The 22229-nt window shown below is 34.3% G+C and overlaps 1 protein-coding gene across 1 annotated transcript; it reads left to right on the forward strand.

Annotated features, from left to right (window-relative positions):
- The first annotated feature begins 704 nt into the window (after positions 1 to 704).
- LOC138189745 (cilia- and flagella-associated protein 58) lies at positions 705 to 19307 on the forward strand. The gene is made up of 11 exons (XM_069131879.1): positions 705 to 737; positions 3021 to 3107; positions 4236 to 4364; positions 4610 to 4842; positions 7987 to 8263; positions 10590 to 10822; positions 12187 to 12598; positions 16490 to 16760; positions 17341 to 17855; positions 18448 to 18672; positions 18821 to 19307. The coding sequence occupies exons 1-11, from the start codon at positions 705 to 707 to the stop codon at positions 19091 to 19093; spliced, it is 2688 nt and encodes an 895-aa protein (XP_068987980.1). The 3' UTR covers positions 19094 to 19307.
- Positions 19308 to 22229: the final 2922 nt, after the last annotated feature.

Genomic DNA, 22229 nt, shown 5'->3' on the forward strand with positions numbered 1-22229 from the left:
TAATATACACAATTATCGTTTCTCCATAATTACAAAAGAATATAAGAGATTTGTAATTCTTTCTCGTTTACTTCATTTTCGAAATTTTAAGCTATCATAAAATGATAGCGATCATATGTTTATTAAGATCATCGACATTCTCATTTAAGTAGAATTCTGTCAGTCGAACACTCAAAGGGTTATTCATGGACTTGTACCTTCACTATGCACATGTATTCCCTTTTTTTATCATATTATACATTGTACGTAGCAACAACCTGGATATTGATTTATCGCCGTATCTGTAAAGGAATTAGAGGCTACCAAAGGCTACCATGGATACTAGTCAACAAAGGAAATTATGATACTGGACTCCTTGGATAGGACATTCTTTCATCTTGCATTGTTCACTACACAGTGGAATTTGTGCAGTAGTAGTACACATGAATCTTCGTTCAATCGTGATCCTGATTTAGCAGATACAGGATACCCTGTATACTTAACTTTCCTTATCTTCTTATATCATCGTCCTTCATCTTAAGCATACTTGCGATTTTTAATAGCAGAAGACAATCCTCGTGTACATAGTTTACATCTCATGCATTTTATAATAATACATTTTAAATTTGATTTTAATTCATTTTGGTTAAACTTTGGTGCAATACCTACTGTGAAGGGGATAAATCTCGCTTAAAACAGGAGTCGGAATATTTTCTGCTATCATCATGATGGACATGGAGATGAACGCTGGCTTAGACGTAAGTATATCCTTTTAATATAAAATGTTTAAAACGGTCATTTTTAAATACATCTGATATATTATAATACGTTTGCCAGTATATTTAGTAAGGTATACTTGAATTGTTCGAATTTTCATTCCACTATTTGTCAAAATCACGTAACGTTTGTCGTCATAATTCTTCAACTATACAGAATAAAAAGATCGACAAGTCATCCAAATAACAAAACATTAAATATCAAATTTTCAAGAATATTCTATTTGGAATATCGAGAAGTTGGAAAATTTCATTCCCTCGAAGAATCGCTTTCAGAATATATTACATTTAAAACGATCAGTCCCTTGTCCTATTTAATCGAAGCTAAAAGGTCGATATATGCAACGATTTTGGAGAAAATGTTTGTCACAGTTTATGTACCTCATTTTGTGTATGTATATTCGTCTACATTCATTTTGGTCATTATAAATCGAGCACGATCAAGTGATCATAGAATAATGTTTAAACAGCCTGCGCCCGACCTTTTACAAAGTTCTTTTTCCTGCTCGCTTTTATACATACGGTTTATTAAATTGCATGTTGCAATTTTTAGATGTAATTTGATAGCCTAATAACTTTTTTAACAACCTAATAAGTACGATGGACGACGATAAGCCGGGAAAAAGCAATGGACCAGATAAACAAGCCGATGTTGTTATTAAAATTGAACTCATTCAAATATCGATAACCTAACCGCGCGACTATCTGCGGTAAGACATTCTTTAAACGAAAGAATTACAAATATTTTACTATCTATACGTACTGTTTTTTAATTTAATTCTGTATTAGAATCCTAGATTTCTTCTTAATTTCTTCAAAATAATTCGGAGACGATGATTCGTCTGAGACCATTGCGCGAATTCTAAAAATCGTTGGTAGGACATAGTTGTCAATCGAGTATTTTTTTAATCTTCTATAATCGTATAGATAATATTATTTTGAGTCACTTAGGTCAGAAGAATATTTTCCAAATGAAAAGGATTACACTATTTAATAAATTGTCCAATTTATAGCTGCAATGCTTAGCTATAGTATATTCGGAAAATAAGTAAAGTTATAGTCTGCCGCAAAAGTCACTGTATATCCTGCAAAACGGACAATTTTATTCAGGAATTATTTTATTATCACCTTGTTAAGAAATATGTTATTATACAATGTCTTAAATCTTAAGTTGAATCTAAATCCTAAATCTAAATCGAAAATTTTTCTTAAATGAAAGATTTAAACGAAAGGTATTTCGATAAAGTGTACGACGACTTTCGTGGTTGATTGTAGACAAGATTTGCCTTCTTAATGACATAAATAAAAGTTCGATTAAATGTTTGATGCAATTTTTAATTGTTCACTGTTCTACATAATTTTATCTAAAATATTTAAAAAAAAAATTCTATAACGAATAAAATTTAGGTGATTCCTAACCCTTTGCACTCCAAATTTTATTTCAATTTCGTTACCAGCAGCTCCCAACGCTTTTAAGTGTTTTATTTGAAATTTACTTTAACTGAAAAATAAGACAATTTAAATAAATAAAGTAAGAAACAAAATTCACTTAAATACCAATTTTATTTTTAATTTTTAATTTTTAAGTGTATGATGTATCTCGAAACAATTTCCAAGATGCAATCCTGGTTTTCTTTTCGCGTGTTTCACAAAAAAAAAAGATGGGACTGAAAGAATGTCGAGTGGGAGTCGACAAAGTAGTTCCTGAGATAAAAACCGATGTCGAGTTACACTCGACATAGGAGTGCAAAGGGTTAAAAAAAAGAGAGAAAATATCGGTGAAATTTTCAATAAATTTCTTTAATCTCGGAATTATTATACAATTTTACTACTCTGAATTAAAACTCCACTTTTATAACATCCTCACATGCAAACAACATCGAGATAATCCAACATGAATCAAAACTCTGTGCGATAATGTCTCGAATAAAGCTTGATAAACGCAAGGTCTCAGGCGTAGGATCAATCGCTAATAACGAGGCTACGCAAACTCACAGAATCTCTGAAACTGACTTCGTTGAAACCACGAATTAGATGAAAACTTGTGCTTCGACCATCAATGGTTGATTAGAGCTCTCGTAAACTCGATAATAACAAGACAATAATGAGAAAAAATAGCATGGTGGTAAATTAACGTGGATCCTTATCGGGTTCGTGGCGGTGATTAATATCGTGAGGTCAGTGGCGCGGCTAGGTGACGATGATCGTGAAAAAGTCACGGAGGACGCGACGGATATCCTGTTAGCGTGGAATGACGCGTTTCAGGACGAGGGGAGCGAGAGCAGCGAACCCGCGTCAGAGGGCAGTTCGGCCAGCAGCACGTTTTGCGACCTCGAGAAGAATTATTCGAAGGTGAGTGTTTTTGTTCGTCTCGAACAGTCTTTAATTAAGGGGAATGATACGTCGAATACGTAAGGCATGGTTTTTCGCAGGAGATCAGCTTTAATTGCTATGGTTGATGACTGAAAGTAAATTGAGGAACATCGAGATTTGTAGATAGACATTAAAAAAAGGTATACGTTAGAACGTTTATGGAAAGGTGCAGTGCACCTAGCGAATTATTATGAAATTAGTAGATTCTTGGGGAATCAAAGGAAATTAGCAAATCCTTTGACATTTATAGAATATAGGATACACCTGATGAATTATCAGGAAATTAGTAAATTTTTTAAGAGTCACAGGAAATTAGCAAATTCTCTAACATTTATGGAAAGTAAGATTCGCCTGATGAATTATTAGGAAATTAATAAACCCTTTAAGAATCGCAGTAATAATAATAAGTTAATAAGGTACATATTCAAAGGTTTCCTATTGAAAGATGCGAGAGTTTATTGCTACGAATATTGCGTGACCAAATTTATTGCACTTTTCTGGAAAGTGATTAAATTTTAATTGAATTCGTGTTGCCTTTTGTTTTTTTTTTTTTATCATGAAATATAATTATGGAATATGAAATATGGAAATTTATGAGTTGATATTCAGGAAACAAATTTGACAGAAATTGGCAAATCCTTTATTACATGAAATTTAAATTATTAAATGAATTATTAGGAGTTTAGTAAATCCATTAAGAATCGAATTTGCGAGCAATAGAGAATTTATTATATAAGTTTCAGATTCAAAGATTTCGTACTCAAAAGTGCAAATGTTTATTAATATGAATATTAATTGACTGAATTTGTAGCGCGTTTTTAAAAAGTCATTTAATTTTTATTGATTTCGAGTTGCTTCTTGCTGATCTATTCAAATAATTGGAGGGCACAGTTGCCTCCCTTAGGAAAATAGCAGCCGCTTGTTGAGGATTTTGAGTTACGAAGTATGTGAAATTTATGAGTTGATACTAAGAAAAAACAAATTGTGCAGTATTTGAAAGTAATTGGAGAAATTGAATCGTGGAATAATTGGAATTTGTAAATAGATTAATATTAAAAACGAATTAGAAATTAAAATCAAAATTATATTAGCTACTTTATTCTTTAGGTATTGCAAGAGATGAAATCCAATGAGGCATTGGCTCCTTTCATGGCAGAATACACTAAACTTTACGAGTCTCTGTACAAAGCCTATAGAACAGAAAAAGACTTGACGGAGAGATGTAATATGTTAAGGGTATAATGAATGTGTATGTTATTCGCGACTAGTTAATGCTGTAGCTGCAAAAGCTTAAGTAAAAACCGATTCCAAAGTCTCAGAGTTACAAGGTGTATTTAGGTCACTTAGCTCTCTATGTAATAACAATTTTATCGAAATTTTAGTAAATTATATAGAACAATTTAATATTAGTTATATCAGTTTTATTATAAAATGAAACTACAGTTACTTTAAATCTAATCGGAATACACTCTGCAACACAGGAAGAATTGTTTACAAGCGATCACAAAGTGTACGAGTTAACGCATACGATTTCTACGAATGAAAAAGAGATCGAGAAGCTGAAGCAAGACGTATTGAACGCGATAAAGCGAGCGGATGCCGCTCACACGCGCGAGCAAAATGCACAAGACACGATTGAAAATTTGAGAGTGAACGTACAGCAATTGAGTCAGGAAATTGCGCAGAAGAACAGACAGCTAGCCGCTACTGAAGAGTAAGTTCCTTCTTAATATTTTATAGCTTCTACTACGTTACCAGCTACTACTATATCTACGTGGTGTTTCGTTTATTTCCGATTCCTTCATATATATTGGTTATTTTTATCGATACACGAAATTGTGTCTTGTAACTTGTAATTTATTTGTACAAATTAATAACTTCTTAAATATTCTCTCTTCTGGAATTTTCCGACTTTTTTTCAAGGTCAATAGAATTTGCCCGCTCATTTTTCAATCTTCCATATATATATATATATAGTTTATATATATATTAACGAAGATTAGACTACGGATATTTATGCAAACTCACGCAATCGATCATTTCCACAAAAATATGAAAACAATTTAAAAAGTTGGACCTGTGCAGCGATATATTTTACATATCAAGTATGATTTAGATATTTAGTGTATTTCTGTGCATTGTGTATGTGCAGTCTAAGCATAATTGATCGTTTAATTTTTCATAAACGCATAAAAATCCGCAGTTTAATGAAGAGAATACTTGGAAGGATCCTTTAAAATCCCTCATGAAACACATGTTCCGCAAGTTGATACCAAAATCCCTTTTACATTAGCAAATTCTTCACTCGATATCGACGAACATTTGTTAGAAACATTCGAATATCATGGCTCTGGATTTGTGTGCCATCCCGTATATCCCGCCTTTTAATTCATTGACCCTACGTGTCTGAAAAGTACAATCGCAAGCCAGAAAGACGTCGAGGATTTTCTCGAGTAGAAAAGACTAGCGTAAGGATGACTTGATCGTCGAAAAGGGGATTAAAGTCTCCGGTTGGTCTAGAAATCCTTGGCAGCCACAGTTCTGCGTGATGGTAGTGAAACTCATGGCGGAATTTCTGAATAGCCCGAGGATTTAATTTCCATCATCGTTTCAGATTAATTCGATTCAGCGTTATTGACGAATCGATGTTCCCCCGGACGTGAGCATGCATGTTTGCCGACGGTGCAAACAAAATCCTATCAACCTTAGGGAATATGTAGTACGGTTCCTGCTTATTACTTTTGAATATTTAAAGGATGTAATTTATGCATGGAGCGCTAGAATTATCCAATTTTCTCGATATAATCGTGTTAGCTATACTTTTCAAAATAGAAAATATGGTATATATCATATACCATGTTTAATGGATGGCGAATTTTCCATTTATTTTTATTTTTCAGTCGTTCTAGATTTTCCAAGTAATAGTATCTTCCTGTTATTCACGCTTTCTGATAATTTTCTAACATAGAAAGGCTAACGTTAGTCAGTGAATTTGTTCGAGGCGTATACCATATCAATAATTTATTAACTTTCATAGTTGTGCTATTCAGTTTTCCAATCTGCAATTAATATTTAACGTTAATTTATCGAAATAAAAAAAAGTAAAAGAAGAAAAATTCTGTTACAAGCAACCAACGATCGTCTTCTTTTAAATCAATGATAATCAATCAATGACAATCAATCAATGACAACCTTCGTTTAAATCGCGTCAGTTTACCTGGCAAATTTCACATGTTTATAGTAAACGATATTGTCATCAAGACATCGATCCGCTGTATGTACATACATTGTGATCACATCGAAGCCACACGGATGTCCAGAGTCTAATCCCCGAGGAAGATACCACCGTGTTCGATAGTGGATCGTCTCTGTTCAGTCAACATGGCTACAACGCAATTCCGTTCCAACGGGACCATAGTTCGTAGCACAGTAGTCCGTAAATATGTTGTGTTTCGTTTCTCTGGTTCGTATGCCGACAAAGGATTAGGCGAGGGCTGTCTTTAACTTCCGGCCAACTGTATTACAAAGAGATAACGCATTGGATCGATATCACTGGTCTCGCGACAGCTTTGTAGTTGCTTAATAGCTAGGAGCAACCTGAATTTCTCTCGTACCTGTCTCTGTACTCTTCCGTTTCCTTTATATTTGTTATGTGTTGTCCTCGATATTTGTATCTTCTTATATTTCTCTTTTTCGTTGCTTTGTATTTTTAACTTTTTTGTTATACATGTATACGTAATTATGTATACATAACAAAATATACCATTATTATAAATACTACTGTAATTATATTATTTTTATATATATATATTGCTATTAATATAGTAATATATTCTTGTATCACTGTTTATTTCGCTTTCTGGATTTTAAACTCTCGCGATGAATTAGATGACATGTTTGTAGTTCTTCGGGTTTCGATTCTGCTCATGTTAGTATCTAGGTTGCGCTGTGTTCCGACATTTCAATTTCAGGTCTGCCCTGAAGAAGCGAACTGGAACGTTGGTGAAATATCAGAACAGAGTACAACGCGAATACTAATAAGATCCTAATAAGATACTAATACGGTTTCTAAATACCAAGAAAATCCAAAGAACCGCAAATATGTTCATTTGTTATTTTCTTATTTTATTGTTTGCCTTTTCTGGTTCTATTAAAAGGAAGGTTTTAACGATAACTTTAAGGATATGCGACAACTGGGATATCGCGGCATCATCAATAATGAAGACGTTAGCAAGTAAGTAGTTAGCACGAAGTAGCCAGTTTTTAAAATTTATTGCTAACGATAAGCTATACCATCGTCGGAGATCGTTAAGCTGGTAAAAACTTCATGTCCTGATTACCTTATCATATTGAATCGCATGAATTTAAAATTTTCGACGTGTCCCACGAGTCCAGAGACCACGTCTCTTACCAGTAACATCGTCTCTACAGTGTCTCTCGAGCTTTAGCTCGTATATCAGGTCTCTCAAGCTTTCTGTATTCTGACCAATCACCGACGACGCGACCACAAGAGAATAACAGCAATGCATAAACGTCATAAATGTGGTCGCAAATGAACCACTCAAGTTTTTAACATGAGAAGACATTTTCATGAAAATCTCAATTAAATTCCGTCGATAGCTTCCTTAATTGTTTTACACTTGTTTTACAAATAGTCTATTTATTATATGTTTCAGAGTTTGAAATTTGCTAAACAGCAACTAAAACTGTTAGTGTATTCGTTCTATATAATAAATGAGCTTTCTTTTATTGTCAAAACATTAGCTACGAAGACTCCTATTTTAATATACGTTTTGTATTCTTTATATTAAGCAATAATAAAGAAATCTGACAGTGTTCCTCGATTCAATGGTTGCAGCACGAGCATCGCGAAACAAAAAGAGAGTCTCGCACAAGAAAAGGAGAAGCTGGTGAGCGAGATAAACACATTAAAGCAGCGACTAAAGAACATGGCTTTGTACATAGAAGAGCTGGAGGATAGAAGTAGCTCTGCCGGCCATCAAATAGCCGAGATGCAAGAAAATCTGGATATACAACTGAACGAAATCTCAAGAGAGCGACGAGGCAGACAGAGGGCAGAGGAAGAGGCCTTACAGTTGCAAGAAGGACTTGCGATAAAGACGAGCGATCTCGAGGTGATGGATCTCTAAACGCTGTAATTTTAGCGTATGTTATGGGTAAACTGCGAATTTTTATGCATTGGAGGAAAATTGAAAAGATGTAAAAATGCATAGAAAGTTCATAATATAGAAAAACATATTAGTATTCAAAGTATAATACCGATTGCAGTATGTAGTAGATAAAAGAGAAATGCATATAAAGCTCATAGTATGCAAAAATATATAAAATGTCCAAAGTATAATATCGTTATACATTTCGGCTAATTTTTAATTGTTAATAATTGAAAAACAAAACCTAAAACGTAATCTTTTGATTCTTAATTTTCATCTCATTTTAGCCTCGAGAATAGCATCTGAAATTTTGTTACTCCTGTTGCAATATTTATAATATTTTTACAATATTTAATATATAAAACAATCTTCTACTTAAGTTTCAGCTGTTAAGTTTATGTTCATAAAAATGTGAATTTGCTTATCAAGCTGAATACCGGTGCACGTATCAATTTTCAATCCGCCAGTTTAAACATCGACTTTAACGTCGATCGTCTAAAATCTCTCGATTTGCGCCGGCGAGGAAGTCGCAAGATTCGCGCTTGAAAAGTTTGTGAACTTCTTTCAAGCTTCTTTCTCGACCGAAAAATCAAACGAATCGTCTTTTCCTTTCCCGTTAATGCTTCTTACCAAGCAAATGCACGCGAAAGTTCAACAAGTTTCTAGCGGACTACAGTAGAAACGAAACGAAACGAAACGACGAAGCTTGGTCGTAGCAGCAAGTTCCAAGCACTCGATGGAATTTCGCTTTCAAGAACAAAGCTTATCTCGACGAGGTGATCACCGAGCGGTTGTAAGACGTGACTTTGATCTGCAAATCGAAAACTTCCGCCAGGAAACTTGTTGGGCAGTTCTGTGGAGATACACGATGGTGATAGTCTCGTGAATCCGGTAGAATAATTTATAGGCAGCTGCGATTTCGTCTACTTTGAAAGAGTATGATTAAATTTAAGTTATGGATTTGATCAGTGATTTGTTTTGCATTTGCTGTTCGTCAACTTTTGCTTTTTTTTATCGTTGTTAGAAGAAAATTAAAGAGTAGTTTATTGCGTAAGTTGGTCTAATTTCTGGTCACGGCCGAAGATATATCCATATAAATCCTTCCTTACAACTAAATATGAATAGAAAGTGAATATTGATAATATAAATAGGGAAACGCTAACTCATAACTTTGACCAACTGTATTATAAGAAGTTATGCTAATTTTTCTCTTCACTATCATTATTTACTACTTTTTTCTATGACACAGGATTTAAAAATATTGTATATAATAAGATGCATACCTATACAAATCCTTGTTTACAACTAAATATGAATAGAATGTGCACATTGATAATATAAATAGGGAAATGCTTGCTCATAACTTTGACCAACTGTATTATGAGAAATTATGTTAATTTTTCTCTTCTCTATCATTATTTATTACTTGTTTCTGTGACATAGGATTTCAAAATATTGTATACAATAAGTTATTGTATATAATAAGATGTATGCATATAAATCCTTGCTTACAACTATATATGAATAGAAATTGAACATTGATAATATAAATAGGAAAATGCTTGCTCATAACTTTGATCAACTGTATTATGAGAAATTATGTTAATTTTTCTCTTCTCTATCATTATTTATTACTTGTTTCTGTGACATAGGATTTCAAAATATTGTATACAATAAGTTATTGTATATAATAAGATGCATATCCATACAAATCCTTGTTTACAACTAAATATGAATAGAATATGCATATTGATAATATAAATAGGGAAATGCTTGCTCATAACTTTGACCAACTGTACTATGAGAATTTTTTCTCTTCTCTAAATAGGATTTAAAAATATTGTATAGAATAAGTTCTTCTGATTTCAAATAATAATCATACATTAAATTAAATTGTTATGTAAATTTATCTCATTTATATACTTCACACTGTAAATATCATAGTGACAGATGTTAAACAAAGTAGGACAGACATTTAGTTTTACCACCTGAGAATTGAATTGAGGAGATAAACTCGCGTGAAAGATTAAATTAAATTAGTACCACAATAACACATAGCTAACCTGAATAATTTAGCAGTGACTTATCATATATCGCTGACGTTCCATTTAATTTCTTATTTGAAATCTGCAATTGCCACAATTTATTCTTTTACGCTCTGATTTCAAGCTCATTTTCCACTTTCAATACTCGAAGTTTCGTCGCGTCTTCACCTATTCAATTTCATACGAAATTTTTTGTTCTTATCGATGTTTATTCTTGCGATTAACAGCTTTGTATACTTTGCTAGACGGCAAACGAATCGATAAAAGCAGCAGCTGCTAACGTGATAAAGTTGGAGAGTTTGCTGAAGGAGCAAAGAACATCCGGCGAAAAAATGCAAAGGGAAATAAACAAGTTGTCGGTAAAGAAGTTGAACCTCGAATCGGATCTCGAGAATGCGAATAACCAAATAGAAAATTTGGACAAGGAAATGTTGGAGAAGGACAAGCAATTGAAAGATTGGAAGCAGAGCATAAACAGGTACATAAATGATGTTTTAGGATAGAGAAGTATAATAATTGAATAAATAGCGTTCCTGAACTCGTTTGTTTGCGTTATATTTTAGCCTTTATTGTAATTATATTTTTGAATAACAGGAAGCTAAACGATACATGTAGTCATACTCACAGAATTTTATAAAATGAAACAGATAACGATATTTCACAGTAACATTTAATTGATAATTTTGTTCAGTCGTATAATACGCTTTATTAAGTACCAGACAGTTTAATTCTATTGTAATGCGACAATTTACCGAGAATTATAGATATTACAACTATTTTTTACATTTGTTAAACGTGTTTTGCAATTTCTGCGGCATCGATGCACTAATAAATAATTATACATTTATTCCTACATTAAAACAGTATAGATATGGTCATGTGAAATTTATGATCGTTCGAGCGCATAATACTACGTTGAATTACTTCATTTATTTAGAGGTAGCCAGCATGTAGAAGCATCAATCTGTAATGCGTACATCTGCTATTATTTAACACCGTTCGTTATTGTATAGTTACCTTGTACTTGCCATTTAACGTAGGTCGTAGTTGACGCATATATCAGGTAAACGCATATCGTTCAAGTAAAGTACTTGACAATTAAGTAACCTAACTTAAATCGAATATAAACTCTTAAATAATTTCCTAATGAATCGCCAGTTTCACGAAAAAACTGAATGTCTTGTAATTTCTGATGTAACTCTATTCTAGGATTTTTGTGAGCAAAGTGTTTTAATTTTTGTACTTTCGCTTAAAAACACGGCGGCTGCAAAAAGTATTGGCATTATATTTACTATAACATTTACATAATAATTAATTGAGTCCAAGTATATTCGTGTCATCAAATAGTACAATCGTATGACTATACAAATATGATACTATGAAAACGAAATACACGAACATAGAACCTGATAAAAAAAAATAAGAATATGTACCAGTGCTTTCTGTACTTTTTGTAATATTTGCATCGACGTGAAGGTACAAATAATTTTGTGACTAAGTCGCTGTTTAATTTTTTTTGGTAAGTCAGATGAACAAAGTTAGATAACTGTATTTGAACTTTTATGACTGACCATGTTTCCTTTTGAAAATAGAGGATTACAGTTTTTCGTACAATATCGTATTTTTATTAACTTAATTAAATAAATGGAAGCTAAGTAAAAATATACTTCATTCTCTGAATATTACGATAATTCCTATATTTTTTTATATTATGCATACTCTGCGCAATTTCGCAGTTTCGAATTTCCTATAAATGCATAAAAATCCGCAGTTTACGAATTAGTATCTTGCTACCAACGTTACATTTAAATTTCATCTACAATTTTTGGGATGGGTCTGCAGGATGAGGGAAGAAGTCTCGAAGCACAAGGCTCAGAAAGAATCGATAACGAAGCGATGGCAGAAGATTGAGATCGAGAGATCAACCCTGGAGCAACAGCTGAAGCACACATCGGTGAAATCAAAGAACGAAGAGCATCAGAAGATGATATGCCAAAAGCAGCTAGTCGACAAGCAGCAAGAATTGGAGGTTCATATACGCGAGAAAAATGTCTTGGCTCGTACCAAGGAGAATTTAGGCGACTATATTAGGAGAATGCAACACGAGCTGACGGTGTGCGAGTACAGCAGGAGGAAAATCGAACACGAGCTTGACACTTCGTTGCGGGATATTATGGACGTTCACTCGCTCTTGAGCGCAGTGGAGAAAGAAAGGGATAAGCATAGCTTGACCGCTCAGAATTTGGCACAACAGGTGAGCGCTTTAGTAATTGCGATAGAAAGGTAAAATAGGAAAATAGGAACTCGTAAGATTCTCATAAGAATATAATATTCATTTGCGTTTGATATTGTTTAATTTCATACAAGTTCCTGAAAAAATGTATTCTACTGAAACGAATATCGAAACGAATAATTAAGTAATATACGTATAATTTAATATACTTAAATCGATATACAGGGTCATTGGTAACTGGTGGTACAAGCGGAAAGGGGGTGATTCTACGCGAAAAAAGAAGTCGAAGAAGACTTTGAATTTTCGCTCGGTACGCGTGCACTTTATCACGTCTCGTTATAACGGATCTCACTGTAGGTCGTTGTCTCGATGGAAAAATTAAAAAAAAAAAGAATTTTTATTCTATATTTTCGACTTCTTTTTTCGCGTAGAATCACCTCCTTTCCGCTTGTACCACCAGTTACCAATGACTCTGTATACCGTTAACAATAAGTAAAGTAAACCAATAATTTATCAGACAGGAACGAAGAAATTGAATAAAAGTAAATAAGTAGAGAAGTAGATGAAGAATTACGGGTAATTAACGAAAGAAGAAATAGAATGCGAACAAGATATGACGTAACTCTAAGTAAGACATAGCATAACTAGTAAGAGGAACGAAAAGTGGAGAATTTGATCGTATGCAACTGAGCGAATAGTATAAGACACCAGACTGGGTTAGATAAACTGAGAGTGACTCACGCTTGAGCGAAGTGGAATGGGTCGTGGATCCGTGGTCAGACAAGTGAAATGATACCATATTTGTTCGGGCAAGGAGAATAGTGCTGTAGTGAACAATGTAGGACCACATATGTATAACTGTACATTATTCACGGTTATCCAAGCAAAATTCTAAATTCTACGAGTAATATATAGAGACTACGGAAGTAGTAAAATTTAATATTCCAGATGATAATTTGACATTTTTATTGCATCGTTTTTCAAAATTAACAGAGCAATAACTTTAATAAGCGAGAAATTTGAGTCTTTCTTCAATGTGATCGTTTCAGCGTTTTTTCTACTAATATGCTACTAATATCTTGTATTTATATTTATCCACATCTACAACATGTATGTAACTATAAAATTTCGTTCTCGATTTGGCTAATTCGTCTAAAAAAGTCCCACCTCTAACATCAGATTAACATCTCCAGTTGCTGTTTCGACGCGATATGTACGATATATATATATATATATAACCACGTAATAGAAATTAAAATTAATTTGACCGTTAAAGAAACTTGCATATATTTAGCAATTGGTGGGAACAAAAATTTGGAACTCGTTATTAGATGTCGTGGTGGATTTGCTATTTCTAATGTTACCGTCTGACCGATGAATCTTCTTTCCTATCAAAAACCCTCAGGAATTCGATAAAGTTCATTTATCACACGCGATCGCGATCGATCAAGCTTCCCGCTGCTCATGCAAATCGAAAATGGCGCGTATGCGATAGGATAAGCGGAATTATTCAGGTGTACTGCGTAATCGGGTATAATGGAAGTAGTAGAGGTAGACATGCTGTTAAACATCTATCTAATAATAGGTGTTGATATAGCGTGAGCTGTCAGCCAAGTTGTATGGTAGACGTGCAGCCGAGCGATCGGCAAGCGGGTACGGTTGCTGTGTGCACAGACATCAAGCGAATTGCACTGACGGATATACGGTTTGCCGGCCAGCGGGAGGTAAAGGTAGACATAGGTCGGTCGTTCATTTTAGGTTTGCTCAGGGTTAGTCGTGAGATCCGTCGTGCTTTCGAAAGATTTGCGACCAGACAAGGCCATCATTCCAGGGGTGACTCCGGTAAATTGTTTATAATCTTCTTATTAATGGGCTTTTTTGGTGTACTCCTGTATGATTTGACAATTCATCACGAAGATTTGGTACAGCAAAGTAACTGTGTTTTCCTAACGTTCCCCCTTTCGAGGAAATTGATCAATTTGCAGTCTTTGCATCACTTTACAATTTTTATTGATATAGCAAAGATTGAATATTGGTTGAGTAAAGGTAGTAGTAGGTGTAGTTATAAAACTAGGTAATGTAAAATAATTCGTTACGATATTTTTCACCTTTATTGTTTAATATAATGGGTATATGTAAATATACATATGTACGTAAACCTTGATATTTTTTAAATGCATTATATAGAATTTTTTCTTTTTAATGTACTAGCTATATACCAGAAATTTCATTACAGAATATGATGCATTATTTAGTTGTATTTTTGATCTACGTCAATCATTAACTGACTATTGCCATAAAGTCTCTAAATAATATTTCATTAGATTTACTGATGCAGCTCGTACAAACGTACACGTGTGATGAGTATATATTGATAAGCAGATATGTAATAAATTGAATTTACTGTATTCGAGGAAATAGCATCTTAACAGTGGTTGAACGCATCGTGTGTAACCGCATCATATAGATAGGCGTATATGGCCAGTACAATCCGATGTATATAACCTGCTCATTTCATGATTGTACATGAAATTGTAATTAATACTAGATTAGTAACTACTACCAGAGATAGGATCTACACTGTACGCAAGGGTAGAATTTGATCCAAACGCTTTACAAATAGCGATTACACCTAATAGTACTATGATCCTCTTCTAGTACTCTTTTCAATGGCTTTGTGCGAATATCTACAGATGAAACGTATGTTAAATTTCCAAAAAATTTTGGTCTTTTATAGCACGTACGTAACGTTACGAAATATTTCCAGTGAATCAATGGTTTTTCTCTATAAAAGGTATTTATACTCATGGAAAAATTTAGTGGAAATATAGTTGGAAATTTTTCTTTTATTTGCAGTGAACAAATGCGTTATTTCTCGCGCTAATCGTTGAATTTCCACTCCGTAACATCGTTCTAAATTCTGTTGTTCTAAATTCTAACGTTTCGTACTTGACACTCAGCTACTAAAACGCTTGTCAAACAAACTTTCTACGCGCCCTTCGGAGTATCCATTATTCATACACAGTGCTACTCGACTAAGGTGTGAATTATATAACTACTAACTATTCTGGTGTAACAAGACACACAAGGTTTTCGTTACACTCATCGTCAAGTACTGAAACAGTTATGTCCATTTAGATGACTCATTTTCGTAAATTTTAGTTTTCAGGAACATCTCGTTACTAGAAGTGGCAGTATTTCCTTCTTGCAACAATATTAAGTTACAAAGTTTGTGACATTATATGAATTTCTCAACGTAGACATAGTATTTAATATTTATGGGTCAACCGAGTAATCGAGAATCTGATTTTATATTTCTTTCAACAATTTCTTTAATTAATTTAATTTAATTTATTATTATTTAATTTAATGTAATTTAATTTAATTCTTTGGGTATTCTACGTTAAAATGTATGCAAAAGTTTCAAATATTAAAAGCTTCGAATTTAATTGTAATATACAATTGTTAGTATAATATAAAACTTATTAAACTTCATTTTTATGGTAAATTAAAATTATCATTTTTGGTGGGATCTATGTTTAACACACTACAATTTTACGTAGATTTTGAATTGTATTAAGTTTACTATATGTATACAATTTTTCTCAACTTATTATTTTTAACTTCGACTAAACTTGCAAAACAATTTTTGATAGAATCTATACAATAAAATTATATACTGATATTAAAATAAATTTTCTAAATTAACTGAATATAATAAGACGTTGTACAGTATAACTGTATCGCAGTATAGAATTTATTAAATTTTAATAATAATTTGAACTTGGTTGCTAACGTAAGTGTTAAAACTTGCTCATGTTCATGCAACGTCTCCATCACCAGCGTATAGAAACGAACACGTCGATTTGCATACGTCACTAATCGAGTCGTGTAACTTGGTCGCGTTAATAGGTGGAGGAATACATAAGCGAGGTGAAACTGAAGCAAGTCGAGATCTCGAACTACAAGAAGCGGCTAGCTGAAGCCGAGGCTAAGTACCGTCAGCAGCAGAATATGTTCGAGACTGTTCGGGCTGAGAGAAACGCATGTGGCAAAAGCCTGACAGAGGCGCACGACGAGATACAGGAGTTGAAGAACAAACTGAAGGTGTTAAGCCACCAAATCGAGCAGCTGAAAGAGGACATCGTCACCAAGGAGAGCCAACTGATCAAAGAGGAGTTCAGTAAGCCGCCTTCTTCGCTTTTGACAACCGTTTGATACGCGTTTCAACAACACTTAACCTGTGATAATGTGTTAATTGAGTTTTGGCGGTTTTCTGTTGTACAGTTGGCCTCGTTCTTTGGTATCGGGCCAATGTTTGGCTAAAGTTAGGGAAGTTGGTTTGCTTGTTGCAGGCAGGAAAGGGATCTAGTGAATACGGGTCTGTGGATAAGTTTTAATTGTTAAACTGTGTTGGGGAAGGTGGTTAAGCTGTTAAAGTGGACTTTCCCTGATCAGAAAGTTTTTTGATAAATAAAAAAGTATTCTATTCACGATTTCTTGTTCACCTTTTCCACGTACATTGAATGACATATTTACATTTTCCAATATTTGAAGATCTCCGTATTTTTTACCTTTCAACCGAAGTTGTATTATATAGATTATTATTGAAATAATGTCTGAATATTTTTGATTGAATAAAGAGAAGCAAAGATAGCAACAAAAATGCCAAATGCACGATTTTAGCTAAGGAGAGCAGTATTAACAAAATTTCGAAAGGACAAAAATTTCGGCGAGTTTTCACGCTACGATTTGCCTTCCAGTACGCAATAAAGTAGAAAAGGAAAGAGAAGGGTTGAGAGTCGAGCTGCAATCCAGCCGCAAGGAGGTGTCGGAGCTAAAACGTGAGATCGAGTCGATGAAGCAGGAGGAAAAGAGCTTGAGGCAGGTGATCCAGCGCGCCGAATCGGACATTGCACGACATAAGAAGGATATCGACAATATAATGAATGAGAGGGACATGTTGGGCACGCAACTGGTCCGAAGAAACGACGAACTGAGTCTTCAATATAGCAGAATAAAGGTTTTGCATGGAACCCTTCAACGAGGAGAGGTTCAGTATAATCAAAGGCTGGAGGATATTAGGCTGTTGAAGTTGGAAGTGAAGAAGCTGAGGACAGAGAAGACTCTGCTGATAAAGAATATTCAGAACATGAGCGATCTACGTAAAGAAGTGTTCCATTTGAATCACGACTTGACGAGAGAGAGATTGAAAGTGATGGCATTAGAGGAGGAAGTGCAAACGCCGTTGAACATTCACAGATGGAGGAAGCTTGAGGTTTGATGTCTCGATTATTTTTAATATTATATATCATCGTTTAAAAGTATGCGGACATTTGCTTACCTTTGACATGTAACATTATCGAAAACGTGAACTGATTTATTTTTCATACTTTTCCCACAAGTAATCTTCGCGCCCAAAAGTCCGAATTGTATCTATCGTATATATCTACACCTTTTAGATAGTGTCATGGAATGACAACCATGTAGATCTCGTTATCTGAAAAAGTTTCGTCCATCACTTAACACGTGTAACCTACTTTCCTTGTATCTGCCACGTGCGATCTACTTTTGTTGCACTTGTCACGTACAGTCAAACATTTTTAACGTTCCGTCAATTTGTACATAAATATAGATTCAAGAAGTTCTTATCTTAAAATACAACAGTTTTTATTTATGACGAAATATTGTGGGAATGCTTAAAATTTTCTTGAAGGGATCGTTAGAAACGATTTTAAAAAGATACGTAGTTCCGATCCTCGAAAATAACAGAATACATTATCAAGATTTTGCTAACTATATCGTCGACACTCTTTACCCCACAGGTAAAGATATTATTTTCCAATGAAATAGCTACTAAATTTTAACAGGGTTCCGATCCAAGTACCTACGAACTTTTGAAGAAGATACAAATTCTGCAAAAACGAGTGATAAAAATGGCAGCTGACATGATTGAGAAGGAGAAGAAAGTAAAAGACACCGAGAAACTGTATATGAATCTACGTGAAATTCTGTCGAAGCATCCTGGACCTCAGGCCATGGTTTCTCTCAATAAAACTCAAAAAGCATTGCGCGAAAGGGGGAAGAAAGTGAAGGTATAAAAATAAATTTCTTTACAAAACTGTTTCTGGTTAGATTTTATATTTTATATTAACGATCATAAAATATCGGAAAAGTGAGATTCAAGATTTCATCGCCTATCGTCGATCTGGTCCTATTTATTACACTATTCCCTTTTTTCAGTGTCTACTAGCTGAGTTGAGTATGTACGAGGTTCAAATGGGCGAGTACAGGATAGGCATGGATAGGATGAGCATCGAGATGAACGATTTGAAGAAGAAATACTTCATACAGAAGAAGAAATTACACATATCGAAAGAATCGAAACCGAAATCTTTGACTCAACCTGTTTTCCCAGCTATAAGTCAAAGTCAGAAGAAATTCTGCGGGGGCGGCTTTAACATGGCGACTCCAACGCCTAGAAATTGTTTCGTCGCGGACTCCGAGTGCAGATGAACTTGTATCGTTCGCCAAAAAGCTAACGCAGAGAAGGTGCAGCTCAGTCTGTTTGTTGAGACGACAATGCGACGCGACGGTGTAATGAAAATATAACAGTACACTTTGCAGGATTTCTGTGTGTGCTTTTTCGTCTACGAAACTCTTTTTGCTCGCGAACCTCGTCTTTCTCTCTTTGTTCTCTTTAGAATTTCCGTCAATATTTACAAACTGTGGGGAGACGTCGCGTCGTTACGACGATGTAAAAGTGTGTCATCGACAAGTGGGAGAAAGGAGGAGAAGAAGCAATTCATTTCCATTTTCTCTTTTGTTTTTTCTTGAGTTTTTAAAGAAGATCCCACGAAAAGAGTAGAAGTAACGATGGAAGAAGTCAGAAGCTAGAATTTTATTGATTGTGTTGTTTAGTATTTGAGGATGACATTCTTCATTTTGACGGATCTAAAGGTTGGACCAACTAAAATGTCGGGATTTATTTGCTTTGTTTTCAAGGGTGGTGGAGCAAATGTTGATGTTTGCTTTTGCCATGTTAACCTGGGTAGGTTAAGGGATTTGTCGAAATACTACGAAGTTTTAAATGATTTTGGTGGATATTTCTTTGGAGGAATTTGGAATTGATTTGACTGTATCTTTTAAGCAATAATTAGACTTTCTATTTCATCATGATGTATTTGTAATATTTTTGCAGTAACAGAAGTTTATAATATTTTTTAATGCTTTAATTAAAAAATTCATTGTCGTATTTCGGAATTATTTCTCTCTTTTTTTTCGATGCCCACTATTTCAGTAGTGTATAACAATTTGTATAGTATTTTTACCCAATCCTTTCACATTTTCACATATCGACGACTTCAAACATGCCTTCTGCTTTTCAGCTTAATCTGTGGTTTACTGTAGCAGAGAAGTAATAGCTAAAGCAATTGCATGACCACAGATGAATGCCACGAGAGTATTCATTGACGCGTAAATCTATTGTCGCTCGAACAGGCGCCAAATTAATTACGGTTAGCGGTAATAAAAAATCTTGCAAAAAGAAAGAAAAGAAACCGGAGAGAAGGAAAAGAATAATATTTCACCTTTCCCTTCTATTTCTTAATTTCATCTTTAGAGGGAAAAATGTAGAAGAAATCGTGTACCGTAACTTAAATCTCTTGCTTGTTTAAATTCTCTGTAAATGCACAAAAATTCTCGATCGAATTATTACATTAATTTAGAACTATCGCAGTTAATTTACAGCCTACTATTATTGCTTGAATTTCTGTACAAACGCATATTTTCGCGAATAGAACAAAAATTTCGTACACATTTGCGTACTACATACATTCAGTACAATATTTATTTTAGTCATTGATGAGTTTATTTTAATCAGTTAACAGCGTTTGACGTGTATACTTTTCGCACAAAATAAAAAATTACCGCTTATTATAAAGTTCCAAATTTTGATAAGAAGAAATAAAAATATCATGTAGCGATACGTTTACTTTACATTGCTAGTAAACAGCTATGTATTGTAATAGAAGTACTTCAAGAAAATATTTCTCCATCTTGTAGCTGTTATGTGTTTGAACTCATACGTATCATAAAAAAGACAATGGAAAACTAAATCGATTAAATTTTTTGGTCGAATATGCCGAACAAATTATCAAGGAATATGCAATTCAGCAAACACAAATTTCTAAAGCTGATTGACCAACTGCGAGTTCAACTGCAAAACCTACACGTCTCATCGAAAAACATTTCCCTAATTTTATACCAGCTATATCATCAAAAGCAAATCCACTTCGAAGATGCGTCGTCTGGTCAAAAAATGAAACTCGTAAGGAGTCGCGGTACTGGTGCTTCGCTTGTGAAATGTTACTTTGTTTGGTATCTTGTTTCGAAAAATATCACACTGAAAAGACTAACTGAATTTCTTGTATTTCTTTTTTTATTTTTCTTGTTTATGAATTTTATAATTTCGTTGCAACTTTGAAATATTCTATAACAATAATTTCTTCAACAATGAATTGTTAATTTTTTCGAATAAAAGTGTAAGCCATCATTGTTCTGCCTTAATTTTGATGTAAAATATATAATAGTAGCATTTGCCCTGCGTTTGACGTGTACACTCGTCATCGCTTGATTTTATTTACGCAGCCTATGAGAGATTTCTAGAGACTAAATTCTGCAGTTAATTGATTAAAGTGTTCTCATTAACAATAAAGTCATTAATGACCACCAAAAATACATAATTGTTAATTATATATTTGCAAGATCAATTATTGCAACATCAATTTGCAACTGTCAATGTCAGTGTACAGTGTATGTAACATGTTACAGTTTATGAAGCGTAAAACTTCCTAAACGACCACAAACTTATCGTAAATACTGAAAATGCCCGTTTCGCTTGGAGCTTATCGAACGAAGCGCAACAAACATCCAGCGATATAAATTGGCGTTGATCGTGGTCTCTCGAAGCAACGGGGCGAGATATCATTCCGGAAAGTGCGGCAAGTCGCCGATAGGATAAATTCGCACGGACATCCTTAAGGGCACACCGGAGAATCAGGCGGATACCGAAGATACATGCAGACGGTAATATCCTGCCACAAGAGGCGTCCCGTTGTGCACTACTTCCGGCGCGGTTGAACGCACGGTCACGGGCATACCGCTATAATTTATCCGAAGGCAAAACAGGTGCTTTACGACCATGAACTGTCCCTTCTCTCCGTGTCTCGCTCTTTTTACCTTGCGATGAAAATTTATAGACGCCCCACGGAGTCTCAACAGGGGCGCGAGCGTGAAATAATTCTTACGGAAATTGGAAGAGACTTGGAATAGACTATGAGATAAAATTCGAGCGAATGGATCATGAAGATTTATGCCAAACACGGTAAGTTGTAATTTTGTGGCGACTAGTATCGGTAATGGGTACTTAAGCGTTCTCGAGTGGATTTGCCACGAGGTTAATTTACTGTAATGTTTGCGGAAGATTAATTCGAACAATATTTTGCGCGTAGGTCTTTTCGCTAGTGGGGACTTACGATCGATTGAGCTTTCGTTTTGTTACGAAGTTTGATACAATTAGGAATTGATCTTGTTTCAATCATTTCAAGGAAATATATGGTATGTGATATAAAATTAGATATACAAGGTACAT

Source organism: Bombus flavifrons, chromosome 2, assembly GCF_040668555.2.
Source record: "Bombus flavifrons isolate JBK064 chromosome 2, iyBomFlav1_principal, whole genome shotgun sequence".
Taxonomy (NCBI): domain Eukaryota; kingdom Metazoa; phylum Arthropoda; class Insecta; order Hymenoptera; family Apidae; genus Bombus; species Bombus flavifrons.

Excerpts from the sequence above, each read along its gene's own strand:
- LOC138189745 (XM_069131879.1), top strand. The coding sequence starts at position 705 with ATGATGGACATGGAGATGAACGCTGGCTTAGAC. Across the intron at positions 8,264-10,589 it reads TAAAGACGAGCGATCTCGAG|ACGGCAAACGAATCGATAAA; the intron begins GTGATGGATCTC and ends ATACTTTGCTAG. Across the intron at positions 16,761-17,340 it reads ACTGATCAAAGAGGAGTTCA|TACGCAATAAAGTAGAAAAG; the intron begins GTAAGCCGCCTT and ends TTTGCCTTCCAG.